This window comes from Zea mays, chromosome 3 (assembly GCF_902167145.1).
Source record: "Zea mays cultivar B73 chromosome 3, Zm-B73-REFERENCE-NAM-5.0, whole genome shotgun sequence".
In the NCBI taxonomy this organism is placed as follows: Eukaryota; Viridiplantae; Streptophyta; class Magnoliopsida; order Poales; family Poaceae; genus Zea; species Zea mays.
In genome coordinates, this window is record NC_050098.1 from 111,297,150 (window position 1) to 111,319,282 (window position 22,133).

The following is a 22,133-nucleotide window of genomic DNA, read 5'->3' on the forward strand; positions in this document are numbered from 1 at the left end:
AACTACTGACACAGCCTAACCAATAGTGCGTACAGTTGTAGCACCTCCATTATTCAAATTGTACTGTCGCGCTCTTGCTCTCTCTCTCTCTACTAGTAGAGACGTTAGGCCGATTCCAGCAAGGATCTGTAAAGCGTTCTCTACGCCAAATTTAGCGGATGCAACCGTGCGCAATGCCTCTAACAAGGTTTGCTAAAGGAGACTGTAAAATTTAGAGCTCGCCAAGAATCCTCTAAACGTAGCGGACGAAGAAGCGTCCTGTATAGCTGACATCTGCATCAATGTCAGTGTGCTTGTGTCCTTCTTATACTAAAAAACGATTACGACTGTACATGATGTGATGGATACATGCTGGCAGACATGTACGATCATGACTATACATAACGTGATGTCATATGAAATTATTTTTTAAGGTGAAACACAATGCAAAATTCGAAGTTTGATAATACTGTAGATATAAAGGACGTTGCTGGAGATGAAAAAAATATAGGGGATGAAATCTTTTAGAGAATGCTGTAAATAATAGAGAATATTTCTTTAAATGATGAAATTTAGAGTACGCTGTTGGAGACCGCCTTAGAAAGAGAGGGTGTGAAACATGCATGCATGAGCTGTTCCAGATGGAGGTCTGTGTTTTCACCGTCGCGCTCCTACTACACTAGAGCAGTACGTACTACAGTACTATACTAGTAGTAGACCGCTGGCTACGGGCCGCTAGATAATGATGACACGAGGCAGCGAGGCCTGGATAGGAACCTGCCACTGCCATCTGCGGATGCCGGCCAGACTCGTCGACGCGACAGGGCACGCGTGCGTCCGTGCGTGACAGCTGCGCAGAGAGAGAGAGAGAGAGAGACGGAGCTAGGTTAGCTTTTTGCCGTCGCTGTGACGGGTCACATCGCCATTGACGTCTCCACTGTACTGCTGCTGCTCCTCGCCGGGGCCGGTCGACTCTGCGGCTCTGCCTGCTTGGTTGGGCCGGCGGACTCCCGGACGACGGTGACACCGACGCAAACGTACAGAGCAGCCTCGCTCCGATCTGTCGTTTCGATCGCTCCGTCTCCTCGCACGCGCCGACTCCTGGACTGCCTCGCGCTTGCGTGGGCCGAGCTCCTGGGCCAGGGAACCACCCCGCGTTCTTTAAACAAGCCATAGCCCACAGGTGAAGTGGGCTGTGGTCGCAGCTGAGGCCCGAACACGAGCAACAGTTCTATATAACAGCCTTAAGAACTTGTTTGAGAACTCCATTTTCTGAAAGGTTTCCTATTTTTCCAAGAAAAAATAAACTAGTTTCTCTTAGAAAAATAGAAATTCCTTAAAAATAGGGTTCCAAAACTAACCCTAACTGTGTTGAGAATCTGGGACGAAATATCTTCCCCACATGCCATTAGCCAAAATTTTACCGCTATCAGTTACAGGTGCTAAAAGGGAACGGAAAAAAAACAAAGGAATTTGCAACGGAAGGAACCGCGACAAATTATCTCCCCCCTCTGAACCACATTGCCGCACAAACTCTTCCCCACCTGTTCTATTTCTCACTTCCGTTGCGGCATTGCCGCACAACTGTCCCCCTAAACCAATGAAACTATACACTGTCCGGGACTTGGGCTCAAAAATTGCCTCCACCGCCTCCTCAGGTTGGAATATCAGAATCTATGTCTGTAACTGTATCTAAGCTATCCTCCTGTATCCGCCGGTAAAAAAGAACATAAGCTGCCGATGTCTTTATACTGTCCTCGGTTATGGGGCCCACATGACGGTCATCGAAATCATACCAACCCTTTTTCCCTTCATGCTGCACGAAACAAAGCACATTGTGTTAAGCGCATATAATGATGCACCTTACAGCCCACCAGCACGAGTGGAACAAGATGGTATTTCTCGCACGAGAAGGCAGTAGATGATCTTGTAAATCGCCAATGATACAGAAAACAGATGGACAAACAAAAGGTTTCCACAGTAGGGGAGGAAGAGAACTCACATAAACATAAGCCGTATAGTGACCACCTCCCAAGCTTCCATAGTGGTTGCTAGTAGCATACAGTCGATAATTGTGAGGAACGTCTTGGCATCTGTGACCAATATACTTCGACAGGTCAAGATCATGAATCGGGAAGTCCACAAATGTCTCCAGCTTGTTTTTGGTATACCGACTGTATGAAAATCTTTTCAGGTGTATAATAAGGATTTCAGGTAATCTCCAGAGGTCTAACTTCTTACTAGCTTGCCGATGCTCTTTACAACCTGGGCAGTACCTGCGAGAAATAGGTATGTGTGTCAGTTTCACCATTCAGTACAACTACAGTATTTCTACTCTTAAAAAAATAACCATTGTTCTAAGTTCTAACGATAGAATATTCTACTTTGTACAGCGCTTCAAGAGCTTACACAACCAGAACGTGGATCACTATGATATAAAATGCTACTGAGAAAAGAAAATTACCACATGTCTTCTGGGCCTAATGGTTCTTCCTTAATAAAAGCTTCCAGACATGCATATAGAGAACATGTGTCCTGTGGCCTCCTAGAAAACAGCACCGCTTTGTAAACTTCTGGAAGAGAATTCAAAGAACTAAAGTTGTATTGGTCCAGTCCACTGTCCTCCCAACACACAGCCACATGCAGACGCTTATGCGGATCATTCACCGTAATGGATAGATCCATTTCTATCTTCATGCGTTGGTCTGGGATTCTCTCATTAGTCAGGAAAAATTGCATCACATCTTCAGTCCCTGTTTCATCCTCGACAGAATTGTTGTTTATGCTGGTGTGCTCTGAGGCATCAGAGCTCATATTGATATCTTCAGTTTCATCAACCAGACTGCTTTCACCAAGTGTTTGATCAGCAACAGCAGCATCACCTCTTGATACTCTGAATGGAGTCATAACCTTTAGGAAAAGATTGTAAATATTACTTCCAGTTACTGTATCAGGAAGGCTTGACACCAGTGGAGTGCCAAAAGTCTTCCATGACTTACGCCCAAAACTGGAAAGGGATGACCTGCGTATCACAGATGGTGATTTTGTTGTAAGAAGATTTCTCAATGTGGTTTTTTTCTTGACCAGAGAAGTGGAAACTTATGATGAACACAATAACACATCATACAGAATGATTGTACTTACTCCATACGCTGGTTTCTGAACACCACAATTGGGGCATCTTCATTGTCTTTAGGAAGCCGATATGCAACCAAACGATCTCCATCTCTGATTAAGGAGATAACTTCAGAAGGTTCATCCAAGTACCGAATAAGGGAATTGTTGTAGACCTACATGGCACCAAACAGTAAGGAAATATGAAGGGTATGTTTACCAGCTTCCAAAATAATGATTCTGAGGGAATAATGAATACCTCAGCAACTAGAAGGCGCTCATCATCTCTCAACGAACAAGCACTGCTTAACGCATTAATAAGGGTCCTCGTATCTCCCGATTTTGGTACACTAATAGTGTAAGGAGATGGCCCACTGGTCCCATCAGTACTGAAGACTGTTATGGTCATTGTTCTCATTGTTGTTGAAGGCAGGGGCAAAGACAAATACATAAACGGGTCAAATGTTACAGAAACTTTCTTGCAGATGGGGCAAACTAATGTTGACTTGTACTGACCCTGTGTTGAAACACCAAAGACATCAATAGAAGATAAAAGCATGTTAATTGAAGTATAAACAGGGTAACTGTCCCACTATGCACGTTTGTAACATATACACAAATAATATGCATAACATCTTAGAGCCGACACATAAATTGCAGAGTGAAAAGGGATATACTTTTGTCCAGCCCATGTCCTGTCTCCCCACTAGAATAACGGATAATCGGATCGGATATAGATTTAATAAATGTTAAATGCCATCTACCAACTAAATGGATCAGGAGATGTTCTTAGAAAAAAACAAAAAGTCTGTGGCAGGTGTTAAATCAATATATTTAACCCAAGGACTCATAACCTCCTGTTTGTTTAGGATCAAGGTTGATAAAATGAGGCTAGAATAATGGCATTGGACTACCAGTAAGAGCTTAAGAGGCAATTGGCATAGTTTAATGAAAAGATATATATCAAGTAGCCAGTGCGTGAGACTTTTCGTGACATTGAATGTCCTTTTTTTTCTTTACAAATTAGGTTAATTCGGAGGAAATGTAGAATTTTCATCCAACTATGCGCATATGGAGTGGCTGCAATAAACCGTTAGCACACGTGAACGCTTTATAATCTTGCACCATTAATTGTGCTGAAACTTGAAAATTTAATTATCACAGGCTCCTTGTCAAGATCACACACATATCTAATCAGCAAACTGGTAAGTAGATATGGATGATTCAAGAATACATGTGCAGCTGTATAACCATAGTCCTAATCAATATCCCATAATTTCTCTTTGGCACTCCTAATGCAAATAGCAGGACTTGTAAGCTGTTTGCATAAACATAGAAGGAATATACCAATGAAAAAAGGGAAAGTACTGATACTCAACAGTTAATATAAGATATAGAAAGGAGATGTTGTTACAGAAGAATGTGCTCGAAGATAGAGGCCCTACATTCATTCAAAACTAACCTGGCAGATATCAACTATGATAGAGTCATTTCGAGCTAAATGGTTGCCCCAATACTCATCTGCAACCTCTTCATCCGGACGGCCATCTGAATCCTTAGCTTCAGAATATGGTTTACATTTAACACGGTTCAAGTCTTCATGGAGTCCATCCAATAGGAAAGCAAGAAGCTCCTACGTATAACACATAAAAACTTATCTGAGAAACACTTCATTGGCATTGCAAAAACACTTCAGGTAAGTAATACACAAGTTATTGCTAAAGAGCCATGTCCATGTACCTGCTTCCTTTGACTGTAATTGAAAAAATGGACAAGGTCAGGAAAAGATTTTTATAGCAAGGAGAAGGAACAAAAAGAAAATATCATTAAGTCAAATGCAAATCATAACTAAACCTAAAGAGAAGAAGTCTAGGAGTCAAAGATCTGATGAAGATGAATACAAGTCTACTGTGTAAGTGGTGGTGGAAGCTGGAAAATGAAGGGATTTGGCATGAAATTGTGAGGAAGAAATACATGAAAGATAAATGTGTGAAAGTGAAACAAATATCACAGAGCTAACGATTCCCCTGTGTGGAATGATCTGATTAGAATTAAGCATGTGTATGAGTGTATCTTAAAGGAAGAATTATGAGATGCATGATGTATGGTACGGAACATCTCTGAAAGAAAGGTTCCCTGATTTGTTCAGAATTTGCTTTGATCAAGATTGTACAGTTAATTACATGAATAAAAAGAACTGCGGATTAAGTTTCCGAAGGTGGATAAATGAAGAATTACAAGATCAACTTAGGAACTTATGCAATATGCTGTTCAGATATAAATCATATGATGGCAAAGATGTGGCTATTTGGAAACGGGAAAAATCTGGAAAGTTCTCAGTTGCTTCGGTGTATATAAACACTTATATGGAAACAGTAAAGGTGACTATCACAAGCAGTTATGGAAAGCCAAAAATCCTTTAAAGATCAAAATCTTTGTGTGGTTAACATTTCAAAATGCAATTCTGAAAAAAGATAACATCTTGATAAGGAAATGGAAAGGAGATCCATCTTGTCCATTTTGTCAGGAGAATGAATCGGTTAAGCATTTGTTCTTTGATTGCCCTGTGAGTAAATATGCGTGGAGCATTCTAGCATACATTTTTGGAGTCAATGTGGGACCCACCTCTTTTGATCAATTCTGGATTTGGATTTCATGGTGCTTACCGAAAGGCAGATGTGTATGGAGTTGGCCTAGCAGCAGTCAGTTGGATCATATGGAGGACTACAAACGCTATTTGTTTTGATGGAAAGAGAGTTAAAGCTCCCACAGAAATTATATGTATGATTTACTGTGTTGACATATTGGACAGGACTACAGAAGGACATGGATTCCTCTCAGATGGAGCATGGAGCAGAAGTTCTGAAGTCAGCGGCCTTACTCTTTTGTCAACAGATGGGCACTAGAGACAACAGGATGGCGATCATTTGAGCTTGGTGTTCATTGGGGCAAAGGATGGTGGTCTTTTGACCTAGGTTCAGCCTGTGTACGTTTATCACCAAACTTGGGTAGCAGTTAAACATTTGTTTGTCGAAACTTTGTTGTGGGTAAGGAGCGTGGAACTAGAGTTGGAACACTTGTCGGTTGGATAAACCCGTTGTGTTCATAACATCTGGAGCAGAAGTTAGGGTTGTAGTCGTGTTTTTTTGTGGTCAAAACTATTGTAGTTTCGTTGCTCGAGTAATAAAAATTGGTTCATCCGTAGAAAAAATTGCTAAAAGACCATGTAACTAAAAACTAGTCCCCAATTAAAAGGCCCCCCTATAGAAACACAATAAGTCACCACATAATTTGGTTCAAGCTACTTAATCCCAAAGCTGATATTAGTAGAAATGTAGGATCAAGTGGCCTATAGCCAGCTATGAATGGAATTAGATAAAGAAAATAAGAAATAATTTCAGTTTGTGTGTTTTAGAGTCAGAACGTTTCCAAAAATAAAGAGCAAACTAACCTGTGAATCATGTTGGTTAAAGCCACTGAATTGGGGAGCAAACCGTCCAAGTCTGGCCTTGAATTGGCGAGGTGCAACAGGGGTCCTATCAATAGCCCATAGCTTTCTCAACAAGTCGCCAAATGCATATGCAAGTTCCCCCTGTTTAAGGAACATTTTGCATTTGAATTGAAGAAATAAAAGTAAAATAAAATTCCAAAGTATAAATACAATAGATTAACTGTAAAAAACACTTTGACATACCTTCATCCCCAGTGGGTTATGTGGGTTTACTTCTTTGTGGAAATCACCAAGGAAATAGTCAACCAGCTTTGAAGTATGAGCCAAGCACTGGACTGCACTGTTCATGAAACATGTGTTTCCCAAATTGTCTAATCCTGTTAAACCGGATCCAACTTGCTTAGAGCTTCCACTTGATGAATCCAGATCCATGTTCATACTACCACCATTGCTAGAACTTGAGCCACCCAATGTTAATGCTAACTCATCCCTTTTCCCATCAGAACCATTAACCATAGGTTCCGACAGATCATAAATGTGTATTTGTAGAGGCATCTGAAAATGCGAAGTAAAGTGTAAACAAGATATACTACCAAAAAGTAAGCAACATATATGAGAACATACAATCACAAGAACGAACTGTTCAAAAGCTAAGTTCAAAGAAAGTGCAAGCTAGATAATCTAATATAAAAAGAGGGGGGAAATATATGGCTAATCAGTAATCACTGACCAATTCACTCCCAATAAAATAGCAGAAACCAAGTAATATGTAGCCCTGGCCCCCTCAATTAAAGTATGTGGTTGACATTGACAACTAACATCAAAGCTCCAAATAAGAGAATATTATACGGTTTCAACAAATATAAACAATGCACTAGTCATCCAACCTTCCTAGTTTGAACTGGAATCATATAACAATATATTTTCTTACATAATTTACAACTTCTAAAGAAACTATTAGCAAGCCAAAAGAAGAAATATACAGCTTTCAAGAATGTGGAATAAGAAATATGCAATGAGAACATGAAGTCAATTAACTGGACACAGATACCTCAAAGGAAATACATAATGAGTTGAATGCACCTTTTCTTTAAGGTATGGTGGACCTTTCCTTGGACTTTAGAACATGCATCCTTTGTTCATGGAATTTTATAAGGACATGGAGAAAGCTCTAGGATTATGAGAGAAGTTGAAGCGACTTGGTGTTCATCCATGCTCAGTATACGAGCCAAATAATTCAAAGGAAAAGAGTTCAATTCGAAAAAATGAGATTTTTTTTGACAATATGAATCATAGATGTGCTAACTTAGTACAGATTAAATGCACCTACATCAGAAAAGAAGATAAGAACCTTGACAAACTAGACATTCTGCAGTCGGTGGTAAGCAGAACTAAAGTGAAGCATAAAAAATCATCATTGGCATTTTATGCAACAAAAAAGACAAAAGTAGCTACCAGAACAATACAATCCCAGCAAAACTGTAAGAGTATGAGATGAGATGGAAGACTTGATGGAGAAGAAGATACCTCCTGATCTGCAGATTTTGAGTCATGGGGCGACCGGTTCAGTTCAGTCATAACTATGTATGTTGTTCGCCCAGAGAAATCCCATATGTGAACCTGCAAACATGCAATACAAGAAAAATAACTTCGGCTATTTACCATTACTAGTAAGTGGGCAAAAGAATTCTCATAGGAATACCGGCTCAGAGTCTGCAGTCAGGATCTTGCATGCTCTCTTAAAGTTCTCAGTTGAGTTGTCCTGAGTGTATCAAAATGAGGGGAAAACACAAAGTTAAGATACATTGCTTAAAAGGGAATGGTTAAGATCATTAAGTAAACAAACTTTCTTTAAAAAAAAAGAGAGAACTCTTGCAAACTACAAGAATACAAGTACTTTGTGTGCACCTTTTTGCCGATCTTCACGGTTAGTGTATATGTATCTCTGCTGGCTGAAACTCTTAGCATTATGGGGTAAATATTTACTGAGCCCTCTCCAGCTGGTGACACGTTTTTGACTGCAGACTTGGCAGGCACAATATACCTGCAAGGAAAAAAATAAGAAAATAGTCAAATCATCATGTAAGTAAAAGAAATAAATGAGAACTAAACTCAGGCAGCTGATCATATATAGTTTAAAGACCGCTAGCCTTAAGATAACTATACAATGCAACACTGCATTAATAAGATGTTACTAAAATCCAAAGGGTTTCTTCCAGTCAGAAAGATATGTTTCAGTTGTCCTAGACTTCAAAATGTTCCGCGAGGTAGCACAATATTTCTTACTGTCAGCAGCCATCCATCCTGGTGAAGGCCACAGGGCAACGCCAGATTTCTTGCTCTGAGTTGCTTGAGCCTTTGATGCACCCCTTCAAGGCAACTTAAACTTTGGAGTTGGAGCAACTACAGCCTATTAATACACCACAAGCTTTGCATTTGCGTTGACCACATCGGCGTTCAAAGTACTGACACGTGAGGAAAGAACCAGTGCTTTATTGCACAGCTCAGCAAAGGAAGAAGGCTTCCAGCGTTGCACTATGGGCTCCTTTTGGAAACTCCTTAAATGCAGCCGTTACTAGAATGTCGGAATAACCGAACACTAACATGTAGGGATTCACATCCATCCAACCGGAAAACAGCTCTCGTTGCCGCGCGAACAACATGCACGTTAACCAATCGTCGGCAACCGGCGCCGCCGTGAAAATGAACAGTTACCCTAGATCATCCTCCTCACTTGTACCCAGCAGCAAGTCTAACGCCTTGAAAACCTAGGAATGTCATATTCGATGTACGAAATCGTATATCAGGGTTACCATCGTGGTGTGCAGAATTGCAGGCAGCTGACTACCTAAAATCACCTAGGCCTGTCATTAGGCATGTAGGTCAATATGAGCTGATCATCCTACGCATTGCTGAGTACTACGCCCGCTCAGACATGAAACTCGTGGGGAATTCGAGGCATTGCCTATCATACAGCCATTCAAAGGAAGAAGAGTAATGAGAAGGAACACAAGAAAAACAGGGAGACGGTCGTCTCACCATTCCCGTGCCTTTGAGAACAGGTCGGCCGGGAGGAGCGCGTAGCTCCTGGCGGCGAAGGAGGCGGTCTGCTGCAAGAGCTCGTCGGCGCGGCGGAGGGTGTATGTTTGGTCGGAGAGGAACATGCTGAGCACCCTCATGCCGTAGGAGGTAGGTCCAGCAGGCGCGGCCGCGTAGGGCAGACCAGGCACGTTGATCGCCAGCCCTTGCTGCGCCTCCTTCCACCACCTGTGTCACCCATCGCTATGTCGTCACGAGGCCGTGCCTGCGCCTGCCGGACGCGCCACCCACCCAGGATCGGGCGGGCAGCGGGCTAGGGTTACGGGGTGCGTGCGCTCACCTGAGTGGCACAAGGAAGACGCGGTCGTCCTCCTCCTCATCGGCGGCCGCGGCGGCGGGCGGTGTGGCCGCGGCGGGATCCGACGGGTCCAGCGGCGGGAGCGGCGGCGGGTCCGGGGGCGCGGGCATTGCGGCCCGAGCTCCGCAGCGGGCGCGGCGGCGGGGCGAGGGGCTGGGATCGTCGTCGGGACGGAACTGGAAACGGAAAGGGGAAAGGAGGGGAGGGGAAGGGATGCGTGTGGGAGGGGAGCGAGCGGGCTTGGGGGTGGGGGCGTGCTGGGCCTGAAGTGAACAAGAAGGCGCCTGCCTGTGTTGGTCTGCCGAGTGGTGCTGGTGAGGAAGCAGCCGGAGGCCGGAGCCGCGTGCGTGGGGTGGGGCCGTGGGGGTGGCTCGTCAGATCGGATCGATCAGCATCGCGTTTGGATCCGGAAAAGGGATTCGTTTGGGCCGGGCCTACGTGTCAGAGGTAGTATATCCTGGCGTCGTGCTTTCGTTCACGTGTCATGCCTATCTCGCAGATACGCAGATACAGGGCATGTTTGGTTTGCTGCCTAACTTGCCACACTTTGCCTAACTTTTGTGCCTAAGGTTAGTTCTTCAATTCGGACGACTAACCTTAGGCAAAGTGAGGCATAGTTAGCCACGAACCAAACATGCCTACAGTGCTTGACCCGCTTCCCGTGTGATTATAACCTGTGGTGGTGTCCAAACGATGGATAGATGTCGCGCCGTGTGATCGATTCCGCCTAAGCGTGCTATCTTAACAAGAAAATGACCTTTTCCACGAATGAGCGTGTCCACGAACATGCTTCCGCGTCCAAATATATGCGCTCAGCATAGGCTCTAAATTTTACACTATTTAAAATATAAGAATTATATTATATTAATTTTTAGATTAAAATTAATTAAAGGTCTAAATAGATCGTGGACAAATGTTTGAACCGTGATTTATTACCATAGTAAGATATGCAACGAGGCAGCTAATTCTTAGTCTAGTTTTAACCCTTCTAAAAGCAACTCTGGTAGTTACGTAAAACACTTCCTAAATATTGATTTATACGGAGTTGTTAAGAAAAACGTTTTTCCAATAGTTATGTAAAACACATCCTAAATTTACAAAACACCCTAAATTTCTCTAAAACATCCCTACATTTGGCAACTTTTTATGAAGCTTCTTAAATCCACTACACCAATTCCATCGTGAAAAAATAATTCTGCGCATGCGCAGCTAGCGATTAAACAACTGTTGATGTAATGAACGGCCGCACATGCAAAACTCACAACTAAACAATTGTGGCAGCAAATCAAAAGACCAATGCAGCTCACCAGGTTGAAAGTTGTTGTCGCTCACGAGGTCATAATTTTCAAGTCGTGTTGCGGATTAGAGATAAAACAAAAGGAGAAAAATAAGACGGTCCCACTCAAATTAATAACATAGTGTCGGGGAAATGATCCCCTGTCCCTAGGACCTGCCAGTCAAAGAGTGCGCTGAGGGAAGGGCTGAAAGTCACCTAGAGAACTTAGAGTTTTATAAACTTTGAATACAAACTTCACCTGGGGTTAGGGTTAGATGAAATCGGTGTGCGGAAGAGAGTTCTTCTTGCTATGAGTTGCTCAATCAATATGGATAACTTTGGGAACTAACTCAAAAAGATTGCAAGCAAGAGAACTTAGAGAGAGGGGACAGAAAGAATCAAATAGTAAGGTAATGATCAACACAAATGAACGCAACGATTTGTTTCCCAAGGTTCAATTCCAAAGAACATACTCCCCGTTGAGGAGGCCATGTAGGTCGAGTCTCTTTCAACCATTTCCCTCTCTCAAACGGTCACTTAGACCGGTTGAGTGCTTCTCCTTAATCTCGAGGATCACTTAGACCCCACAAGGATCACCACACTATTATATGTCTCTTGCTAGATTTACAAGTCACTTGAGAGTTTAGAAGGAGACGAAGAAAGCACAATTAAGAAAGCCAAGCAACAATAAAAACACAAGACCATACTCTCTCTAGACTTTCTAGGGCAATAATCACTAATGATCACCAGTCACAATTATGGCACTTGGAAGAGCTTGGGAGCTTTGAATGTGTCTTGAGATGAAATGCTTGCTCTTGTATTGAATAAGGATGAATGGAATGCTTGGATGGAATGAATGGAGGTGGTTGGGGTTTGTATTTATAGCCATCAACCATTTCCTAGTCATTGCCCACATTCTACCAACCGCAGACGGTCCACGCTCCTGGCCCAAACGGTCCGCCCCTGCACATCAACGACGGAAATCGCAACGATCAACAACAACGGTTATATCAATGACTATAAGTGCATTAAATGCATCGTCAGATGTTAGATAAAGCAGTCGCGGACGGTCCAGCTGTCACACCCGGTTTTAAGGGCAAAATCGAATGCATAGCATATGTGTCAGGATCTATTTTCACACATATGTTGACGTCACAAGTGTAATATATCAAAGAAACAATGGATAAAAGCATAAATAAGGGTTATAATAACATATTACACTTTGAATGGACATAATGTCTTAACCTTTATTACTCATCAAAGTACAAAAGAATATGGACATCCTTCCACAGGAAGATGACCAGAGGAAATCACTAGACTAGCATCCATCGAGTTCACCATCAAAATCTTCATCTGCAAACTTCTGATCAAAATTAAGCAAGGGGGTGACCTCACTTATGGTGGGGGCTCATCAAGTGGGTGAAAATGCAAGGTTAACAAGGTAAGGATGAAGTTTAGTGTGGTTAGCATTTTAGTTGGTCAACATTTTATTATCAACAACACCTGATTACTAAGTATAAGTATATACCAAACCCATATTAAACATAAACAATATTTATCAGCATATATATATATATATCATCAGCATAAAGGTCAGAACCACTTGTACAAAAATATCATCAACATGAAGCTCAACCACTTGAATGCAATAGACACAATTTATTTTCATCTTCAAGTTCAATTATCATGTGAGGGTCCACGCTGCTCTTAACCGTGAGCATGGCTAATATATCAGTTTTACACTCTGCAGAGGTGGTACAACTTTACCCACAAACTGTGTATCCCCTCTAGCCTGGGTTGATCGGACCCGTAAACACTTCCCAGGTGAATGGCTAGGGATCCATTATGAGGCTTTCACAAAATATCCTTAGTTCAAAGCCATCCACTAAGGTTTCCATGTTAGTTTTGGTGACCCTCTGGACAAGGCAACTTAGCCAAGACTATGTTCCCATGTTAACGTGAGCTACCACCAAACCAGTGTCGCCCCCTCTTTCCCATCTTTTAGGTAAGGTCGCCAGGCACTAAGTATATAAAGCTAATTACCAAACCTATAGCCATGATAACACTCGTGGTTGCACTGTTTTCCTAGGTGGTCACTCAATGTTCCAATTAACACAATATGATCTTGCTCAATCATCAAATTAACAACAATAATGTAAACTTACCATTTGGAACATTAATATCATCATCAGGAGTACCAGCATAAAGTTAAAGCTATAGCAATAGCATAGCTACTTGATTAAATCATAACCCATAACCTAGGTTAACAAGGAATAAGGTTTGAACAATTAGATGTATCCGAATAGGTAACCCATCAAAATTATGCATATCATAAATGTAAATTTAGTTATCATGTGTTGATTAGGTTCAAACATAATATGCAAGGGGAGAAGTCCACTTTCCTTGCTTAAAAAACTTGAGATTCTTCCACGGAATAGATCATGATTCTCAGCTACTTGATCAACCACTGAATAACATACAAACAAACAAGAACATACACTACTTAATAACATAAAACAATCACCACAAATAAGTTAAAAAGAAAGCATAACGAAAAGAGTATTTGCTTTTCAAATACATCATAAGCAATGGTTATAACTAAAAGGCACTCTTTTGAAAAAGGCTTAGTTTGTATTTTATAAAACAAGATCTAAGCTTGAAAATATCTTAATTATAAATATACAAATATTAGGTTTACCATGTTAATCTTTTACATAAAAGCCATATGTGATTTGTCTAATATTAAGGTTTCGTATGATGATAAAACATATTATAACATTATAAACCTTTTAGAAAACATATATGTTATATACCTAAGATTAATGAGTTATGAAACACATTATAAAACATTAATTTTATGTAAAGTTAATAAATATCTTAAACAAATTTTTATGTGAAAAGATCATAATTATATTATTAAACACCTAAGAAAGCATCTAGGCCCCTGGTTGGTTTTAGTGATTAATGACAACATAATATTATATGTGACTAACGTGTGTTTTGCAGAGACAATGGTAAGTTAGGTCGCATTACAGGAAGTTGTACTACAACGGTGAAAATAATCCCCGAGATAAGAACTTGAAGCGATGGCTGAAACGACGAATCAAAAGATGAAGGTCTTCGTATTCCGAGTGTCAAAGAGTTGCGGACACTCGGTATAGAGTTAGGTCTTCTATTTTATTTTATCCGTACTATAAAGAGGGGTTGTCGATGAGTAGTTTGACCAAGAGAGTTCTAGTGTAGTGTTGGTGCATATTCACACTTACATCTAGTGCTAGGTGTCACTCTATAACACACTCACGAGTTAGAACGAAAACGGATTCAAAAAACGGAAGGAAATAAGAATTAGGGTTTCTATCTTAGGGGCACCGGACTGTCCGGTATGCACGGGACTGTCCGGTGCGCCCTTTGACAGTGGGGCCAGTCTAGCCTGGGGAAGAGCCTCTCCCCTTGCGCAAACCCGAGAGCGACGAGTTCAGAAATGGAATGTTAGCCGGCACACCAGACTGTCCGGTGTGCACCGGACAATGACTGTTCACTGTTCGGCGTGCCATCTGCCCAACGACTAGCTGTCAAAACTAGTCGTTGGAAGTGACCGTTGGCGCACCGGACTGGCTGGTGCGCCCATGCGCAGGAAAGGTTGTTAACGACTAGTTGGGTGGGTGAGGGCTATTAATACCCCCTCCACCTACCATATTGAATGTCTTGCTGCCCACATTAACTCCCATACATTGCTAGAGCATTGTAAGCACCACAAAGCATAGTGATATGATTAGAAAATCTTAATCCCACATTAGGACCTCATTAGTGCTAGTGAGAGCCACCTAGAGCACACACCGCATGCATTAGGCTTCTTTTGGTCAAGTGAAAGTCTATGGCTTGTTACTCTTGGTGATCGGCATCACCTAGACATCTTGGTGGTGTTGGGAGCACGGTGATCACCTTGGAGGACTTGTTGGTGACCCGGCTCGAGATTGTAAGCGGTCATGAGGGATCTCCCACGCTGGAGTGGCAAAGGATCATCTCATAGTGAGCACTTGGTTCTTGCGAGGACCAAGGGGGAGCGATACCCATGCGCGGGTGCTCCAACGAGGACTAGGGAAGAGTGTCAACTCTTCGATACCTTGGGAAAAAATTGGAGGAGTCTTCTAAACTTTGCTTTACATTCCACATTTAATTCAAGTATTTCACCTTGTGCATTTGTTTAGCAAGTAGTTAAATCATTATCTTAGTATTGTTGTATTTCTAGAAGTATTCTCTTATTGCTAGTTGTTGGGTGAAGTTGGGCTCTTGATTAGGGTTTAATTGTTGTTGATTTTTAGAAAAGCCCAATTCACCCCCTCCCTCTTGGGCATCGTGATCCTTTCAATTGGTATCAGAGCCTTGTTGCTCTTAGATTAGCTTAACCGCTAGAGTAGCGATGTCCAGCGGGGATGGACCTCCTCCCGTTTTTTATGGTGACGATTTTCCATATTGGAAAATTTGTATAGAAGTTTATTTAGAGGCTATAGACATTGGTGTCTACAAAGCCGCCACACAAGGGTTCCCCGAACCAAGAGATCCCGCAAATCTTGTAGGAGAAGAGTTCAATTATGAAAAATGGAATGCTAAGGCCAAAAACACTCTTTTTAGAGGCCTTTGTAAAGATGTCTTTAATAGAGTTAGAAATCATAGAAAGGCCTCTATATGACTAGAAGTGAGTGTGATGAGAGATATCATATTGCAATGAGAAAATTAAAATCCTTTAAGATGCTTGCAAATGAAAATGCAAATGCTATGTACTCACGTCTTAACATTCTTGTAGAGGAAGTAAATGGCTTGGGGCTCACCCAAATGTCACAACCGGATGTTGTGAGGAAGATTCTCAGTGTCCTTCCAATTAACAAATATGGACACATTGTCACAGTGCTACATCAGATGGATCTTTTAGTTGCTACTCCTACACAAATATTGGGAAAGATCAATGCTCATGAAATGTACATGCACATAAATGACAAGGATGAGTCATCTTCCAAGAGAAAAGATTTAGCTCTCAAAGTCAATCAAGAAAAGAAAGGAAAAGCTAAAGTGCAAATTGAGGAGGAATCCTCAAGTGATGATGATCTTGATGCTAACATTGCTTTGATGGTGAGAAAGACCACCAAAATGTTAAAGAAGCTCAATAGAGAAGGCATCAAGTTTGACTCAAGAAAGAAGAAGTTCTTCTCCATTAAAAGAAAGCCAATCTCTGAAATGGACTGCTAAATTGTGGAGAGCTTGGTCATCTTGCTCATCAATGCAACAAGCCCAAGAAGAACAAGTTCAAGGGCAAGAAAGATCATGACAGTGATGATGAGAAAAAAGAAAATAAATTCTTCAAGAGAAAGGATGGGAAGCACAAAAGGTTCCATAAGAAGAAAAATGGAAAGACATACATTGTTGGTGACTGGCTCACTGACATTGAGTCCTCAAGTGGGTCTTCTTCAAGTGAAGAAGAAAATGATGAAAAAGTTGCCGCCATCGATGGGGACTTCTCTTCACCACCACCATCACCCTCATCCACTTCTCACCTATGCCTCATGGCTAAAGGTGAACGGAAGGTACAAATTGATAATGATATTATTGATGATAGTGATAGTGATAGTGATGATGAATTTGATTCACCTTCCTATGATGAATTAGCTAACTTGCTTAAGGAATACACTCAAATCATTAGAAAGTCAAAGGCTAAATGTGATAAGTTAAAAGATGAAAATGAATTTTTAACTGCCAAATATGACATAGTTGTAAAAGCTAGTGATGATATGAAAGAAGAAAACAAAACTATGTCATCCACTGTAAATGAGCTTAAATCCTCCCTAAAAGATGCTAAGAATAAGTGTGACAAATTAAATGAAGCAAATAGGGAGTTGAAAGATAGACTTGTAAAAATTAAGGAAGACTATACAAAGATTAAAATTGACCATGATAAACTTCTTGTTGCAAATGAGCTTTTATCTTGCAATACACATGAGGCTATTAACCCTGTTGTTAAGATTGATGTAGCAACCTCATGTGATGATTTGAGCCAAGATGATCAAACTAGTCTTCATGATGAATTGACTGAAAAGTTGAAGTCTTGACATTAGACAACCAGAAATTGAAGAGATATTTGACGGATGCAACTACTAGAGGAAAGGTTGCCATAGAGAGCAATGACTTTAACAATGAGTTGGCAGTGGACAATGAAAGTCTTAGAAATGAGGTCAAGAAACTTAAGAATGAAAATGAACATATTGTCACAAGTGTGCAAAAGTTCAACAAAGGCCAATACCTTCAAAATGGATTGCTCATGAACGTTGTCATGAAAAACAACAAGAGTGGTATTGGATATAATTCTTTTGTGCAAAAGAAAGCTACAAATCAATACAAGGCAAAACAGACTCATAAGCCTATCAAATGCTTTGAGTGTGGAAAAGAAGGACATTTTGCCCACAACTACAAAGCCAAACCACCAACTCCCTTGCCAAAGCATTCAAGACCATTTGCTTTCAATGCTCATTATGTTCTAAGAAAAGTAGCAAATGGAAAAGTCAAAGTTACATTCTTAGGTCCACCAAGCAAGAGTAGACCTAGACAAATTTGGGTTGCAAAGTCTTTGATTGAGAAAGTCACCGGTCCTATGCAAAATAGGGCCCTCAAAATTGAAGCTTGATATATCTGTTGATGTAGGTTAACTACAAGACCGGTGGGAGTCATTGGGTTATTGATAGTGGATGCACTCAACATATGACTGGTAACCCACGGAAGTTCACCTCACTTGATGAGAATGTTGATGAACAAGATAAAATCACTTTTGGGGATAATTCAAAGGGAAAAGTTCAAGGACTTGGCAAGGTGGCTATTTCAAATGATCTTTCAATTTCAAATGTTCTCTTGATTGCACCTTTGAGCTTCAACCTACTATCAGTGGGTCAACTCTGTGATATTGGCCTCTAATGCTTATTCACTCCTACAGAGGTTGTTGTGTCAAAAATGGATGATGAGTCAATGATGTTCAAAGGATTTAGATACATCAATCTCTACTTAGTGGATTTCACCTCTGAAGATGTAAACTTAAGAACTTGCCTCTTTACCAAAGCATCACTTGGATGGCTATGGCATAGAAGGCTTGCACATGTTGGAATGAGCACACTCAAGAAAGTACTAAAGAAAGACATGGTTAGAGGACTAAAGGATGTTGCATTTGAAAAGGACAAGCCTTGTAGTGCATGTCAACATGGAAAGCAAGTTGCTAACACACATCCTACAAAAGCTTTTATGTCAACATCAAGGCCACTAGAACTGCTTCATATGGATCTATTTGGACCAACAACTTATGCTAGTGCTGGTGGCAACCTCTACTGTCTGGTTATTGTTGATGACTTTTCAAGATACACTTGGGTGTTCTTTTTCCATGATAAGTCTGAAGTTGCATCTATATTCAAGAAGTTTGCCAAGAAGGCTCAAAATGAATTTGATTGCAAAATCAAGAAGATTAGAAGTGACAACGGAAAAGAATTTGACAACACCAACATACATGAATATTGTGATGAGATTGGGATCAAGCATGAAGTTTCAGCAACATATACACCTCAACAGAATGGAGTTGTTGAAAGGAAGAATAGGACCTTGATCACTCTTGCAAGGACAATGATTGATGAGTATAACACACCGGAGAGGTTTTGGGTTGAAGCTGTCAACACTGCACGTTATGCATCAAACAGGCTATTTCCTCACCGACTACTTGAGAAGACTCCCTATGAACTACTAAATGGGAAAAAGCTAGACGTCTCCTTCTTTCAGGTGTTTGGATGCAAATGCTACATCTACAATAAACGCCATCACCTAGGGAAGTTTCAAAGACGTTGTGATATTGGTTTTCTACTTGGTTATTCATCAAAATCCAAAGCATATCGAGTATTCAATCATGCCACTGGCGTGGTAGAAGAAACATATGATGTGGAGTTTGATGAGACTAATGGCTCCCAAGGAGCACTTGAAAATCTTGATGATGTAGGTGATGAGCCACTTAGGGAAGCCATGAAGAACATGCCAATTGGAGCCATCAAACCAAAAGAAGATGAGGAAGAGGTGTAAAATATTGACAGACCTTCTTCATCAAATGTACCACACGATGATGAAAAAGATGATAGGCATGCAAATGAAGTTACATTTGTCTCTCATGAACAAGCAAGGGTACAAGCTGAAGATGTTGATGCTCCAAGACCTTCTTCCCAAGTGGTTGAGAAGAGAAACTCATCACTACTTCAAGCACACCCACAAGATCAAATCATTGGGAGTCCTTCACAAGGGGTTATCACTCGTTCTAATAAACATGCTTCATTTATTGAACATCACTCTTTTGTTTCTTGTGTTGAGCCTACATGTATAGATGAGGCGCCACAGGATCCAGACTGGGTGAATGCCATGCATGAAGAATTAAACAACTCCATCCACAACCAAGTTTGGACCCTGGAGAAGCCTCCACAAGATTCAAGGATCATTGGAACAAAATGGGTGTTCAGAAACAAACAAGATGATCAAGGCGTGATTGTGCGGAACAAGGCAAGACTTGTTGCAAAGAGCTTCTCTCAAGTTGAAGGCTTAGATTTTGGAGAGACCTTTGCACCGGTTGCTCGACTTGAAGCCATCTGTATCCTACTTGCATATGCATCATGCTATGACATAAAACTTTATCAAATGGATGTAAAAAGTGCATTTTTAAATGGCTTTATAAATGAACTTGTATATGTTGAGCAACCACCCGGGTTTGAAGACCCTAGATATCCTAATCATGCTTACAGGTTGTCCAAGGCGCTATATGGGTTAAAGCAAGCTCCAAGGGCTTGGTATGAGCGTCTTCGCGACTTCCTCATCGAAAAGGGCTTCAAGATCGGGACCATCGACACAACCTTATTCACAAAGAAACATAACGGTGATATTTTCATTTGTCAAGTTTATGTTGATGATATAATCTTTGGCTCGACAAATGGTTATCATTGCAAGGAATTTGGTGAGTTGATGTCGAAGGAGTTCGAGATGTCTATGATTGGTGAGCTGACGTACTTCCTCAGCTTTCAAGTCAAGCAAATGAAAGATGGTAACTTCCTCTCACAAGAGAAGTATACCAAAGATTTGTTGAAAAGATTCAACATGGAGAAGTGCAAACCAATCAAGACACCCATGCCTACTAATGGACATCTCGACCTAGATGAGGGAGGTAACCCGGTTGATCAAACTCTCTACCATTCCATGATTGGTAGTTTATTGTATCTTACCGCATCTAGGCCTGATATCATGTTTAGTGTCTGTATGTGTGCTAGATTTCAATCAAATCCTAAGAAAGCTCATCTTCGCACTGTTAAAAGAATTCTTAGGTATCTTAAGCACACCCCAAGTGTTGGCCTTTTGTATCCCAAAGGAGCTACTTTTGATTTAATTGGCTATTCCGATTCGGATTATGCCGGTTGCAAAATTGATAGAAAAAGTACATCCGGGGGATGCCATTTGCTTGGGAGATCACTAGTATCATGGACATCTAAGAAGCAAAATAGTGTTGCCTTGTCAACCATCGAAGCGAAATACATTGCCGCGGGTGCTTGTTGCACACAGATTTTATATATGAAACAAACTCTTCTAGACTATGGTGTAATTCTAGAAAAGGTACCTTTGTTGTGTGACAATGAGAGTGCTGTTAAAATTGCTAATAATCTTGTACAACACTCTCGCACCAAGCACATTGATATCCGTCATCACTTCCTTAGAGATCATGTTGCTAAAGGAGACATTATTTTAGAAGGAGTGAGATCGGAAGATCAATTAGCGGACATTTTTATAAAGCCACTAGATAAAACCCGCTTTTGTATGTTGAGGAATGAGTTAAATATTCTTGATCTCAGAAATTTCATTTAAATCTCAAAATGGTGTTGTCAAGCCTGCATTGCATATTTAAAATTCTTGTATTGCATCTAGTTAAGGTAACCGCCAACAAAGCGAGTGAAAAAGCTTAACTCGGGCTCAAACTTGACAAGTCTTAGCATTTAAGCTTTCTAGTACTTAAAATGTCATTTACTATGAAATTGTTGGTTCTTAAGATATGCATATGCACTGCACTTAGGGGGAGTATTCAAAACTCAAGTCATTCATGAAACCCCTAGTGCAAAGCTGAAATGCAAATCTCACCATTTGACTATTTTCTCTAAAAACTATCTAGCCTATTGCAAAATATTTTGAAAAATATGAGAGAATATGTGAGGGTACCAATACCTGTCCCAACAGATGTTCTTTTGCGTGCTTATAAGTTGGGATTTGATTTGGTTCAAAATTAGATAGAAAATTTCAATATTCCCTCTATTTGGGCTCACCGGACAGTTCGGTGTGCACCGGACACTACACTGTGCACTGTCCGGTGCACTGGCTAGGCACGCGCAGATCCCTTTCTGCACTGCGTTGTCCGGTGGTTCATCGGACAGCTACTGTGCGCTGTCCGGTGTGCACCGGACAGGCATTGTAGACTGTCCGGTGTGCCCATAATCGGTTTTTAAAAAACCTTCCCTCGCCCGAGCAATGCCCAGGCCACTCACTTCTTTTCTCTCTCGCTGCTCACTGGTGCTCTCTCATGTCTCTGGCGATCTTCCCTCACCGGCGGCGAGCTCCGACGACCTTGCTCCGGTGATCTTCTCGACCCCTTGCTCGTGCTCCACTCCCCTAGTGAGCAGCCCTGCGCTCCCCCTCTCTGTTTCTCTCTCTGTAGCGAGCTCAACACTTGTTTCCCACCAGTTGAAATCAAACTTCAAATCTCATGAAATCTTGTGAATCAAAGTTGTTGGATGTGTGCCTAGTGCCTCCTTGAGTTCCTCTGCAGGTTTCCAGCTCCTTTGGGAGGTTTAAACCACTCAAATAGCCATTTCACCCAA

General features: G+C 41.2%; 1 protein-coding gene across 1 annotated transcript; it reads right to left on the reverse strand.

Moving 5' to 3' along the window:
* Positions 1 to 1,315: 1,315 nt before the first annotated feature.
* On the reverse strand, positions 1,316 to 10,222 carry LOC103650275 (ubiquitin carboxyl-terminal hydrolase 8). Its single transcript, XM_008675884.4, has 13 exons — positions 9,924 to 10,222; positions 9,584 to 9,811; positions 8,453 to 8,588; positions 8,247 to 8,306; positions 8,072 to 8,164; positions 6,788 to 7,099; positions 6,545 to 6,685; positions 4,556 to 4,726; positions 3,353 to 3,610; positions 3,124 to 3,269; positions 2,444 to 3,001; positions 1,982 to 2,255; positions 1,316 to 1,795 (listed from the first exon to the last, which is right to left on the reverse strand). The coding sequence occupies exons 1-13, from the start codon at positions 10,049 to 10,051 to the stop codon at positions 1,634 to 1,636; spliced, it is 2,667 nt and encodes an 888-aa protein (XP_008674106.1). The 5' UTR covers positions 10,052 to 10,222; the 3' UTR covers positions 1,316 to 1,633.
* Positions 10,223 to 22,133: the final 11,911 nt, after the last annotated feature.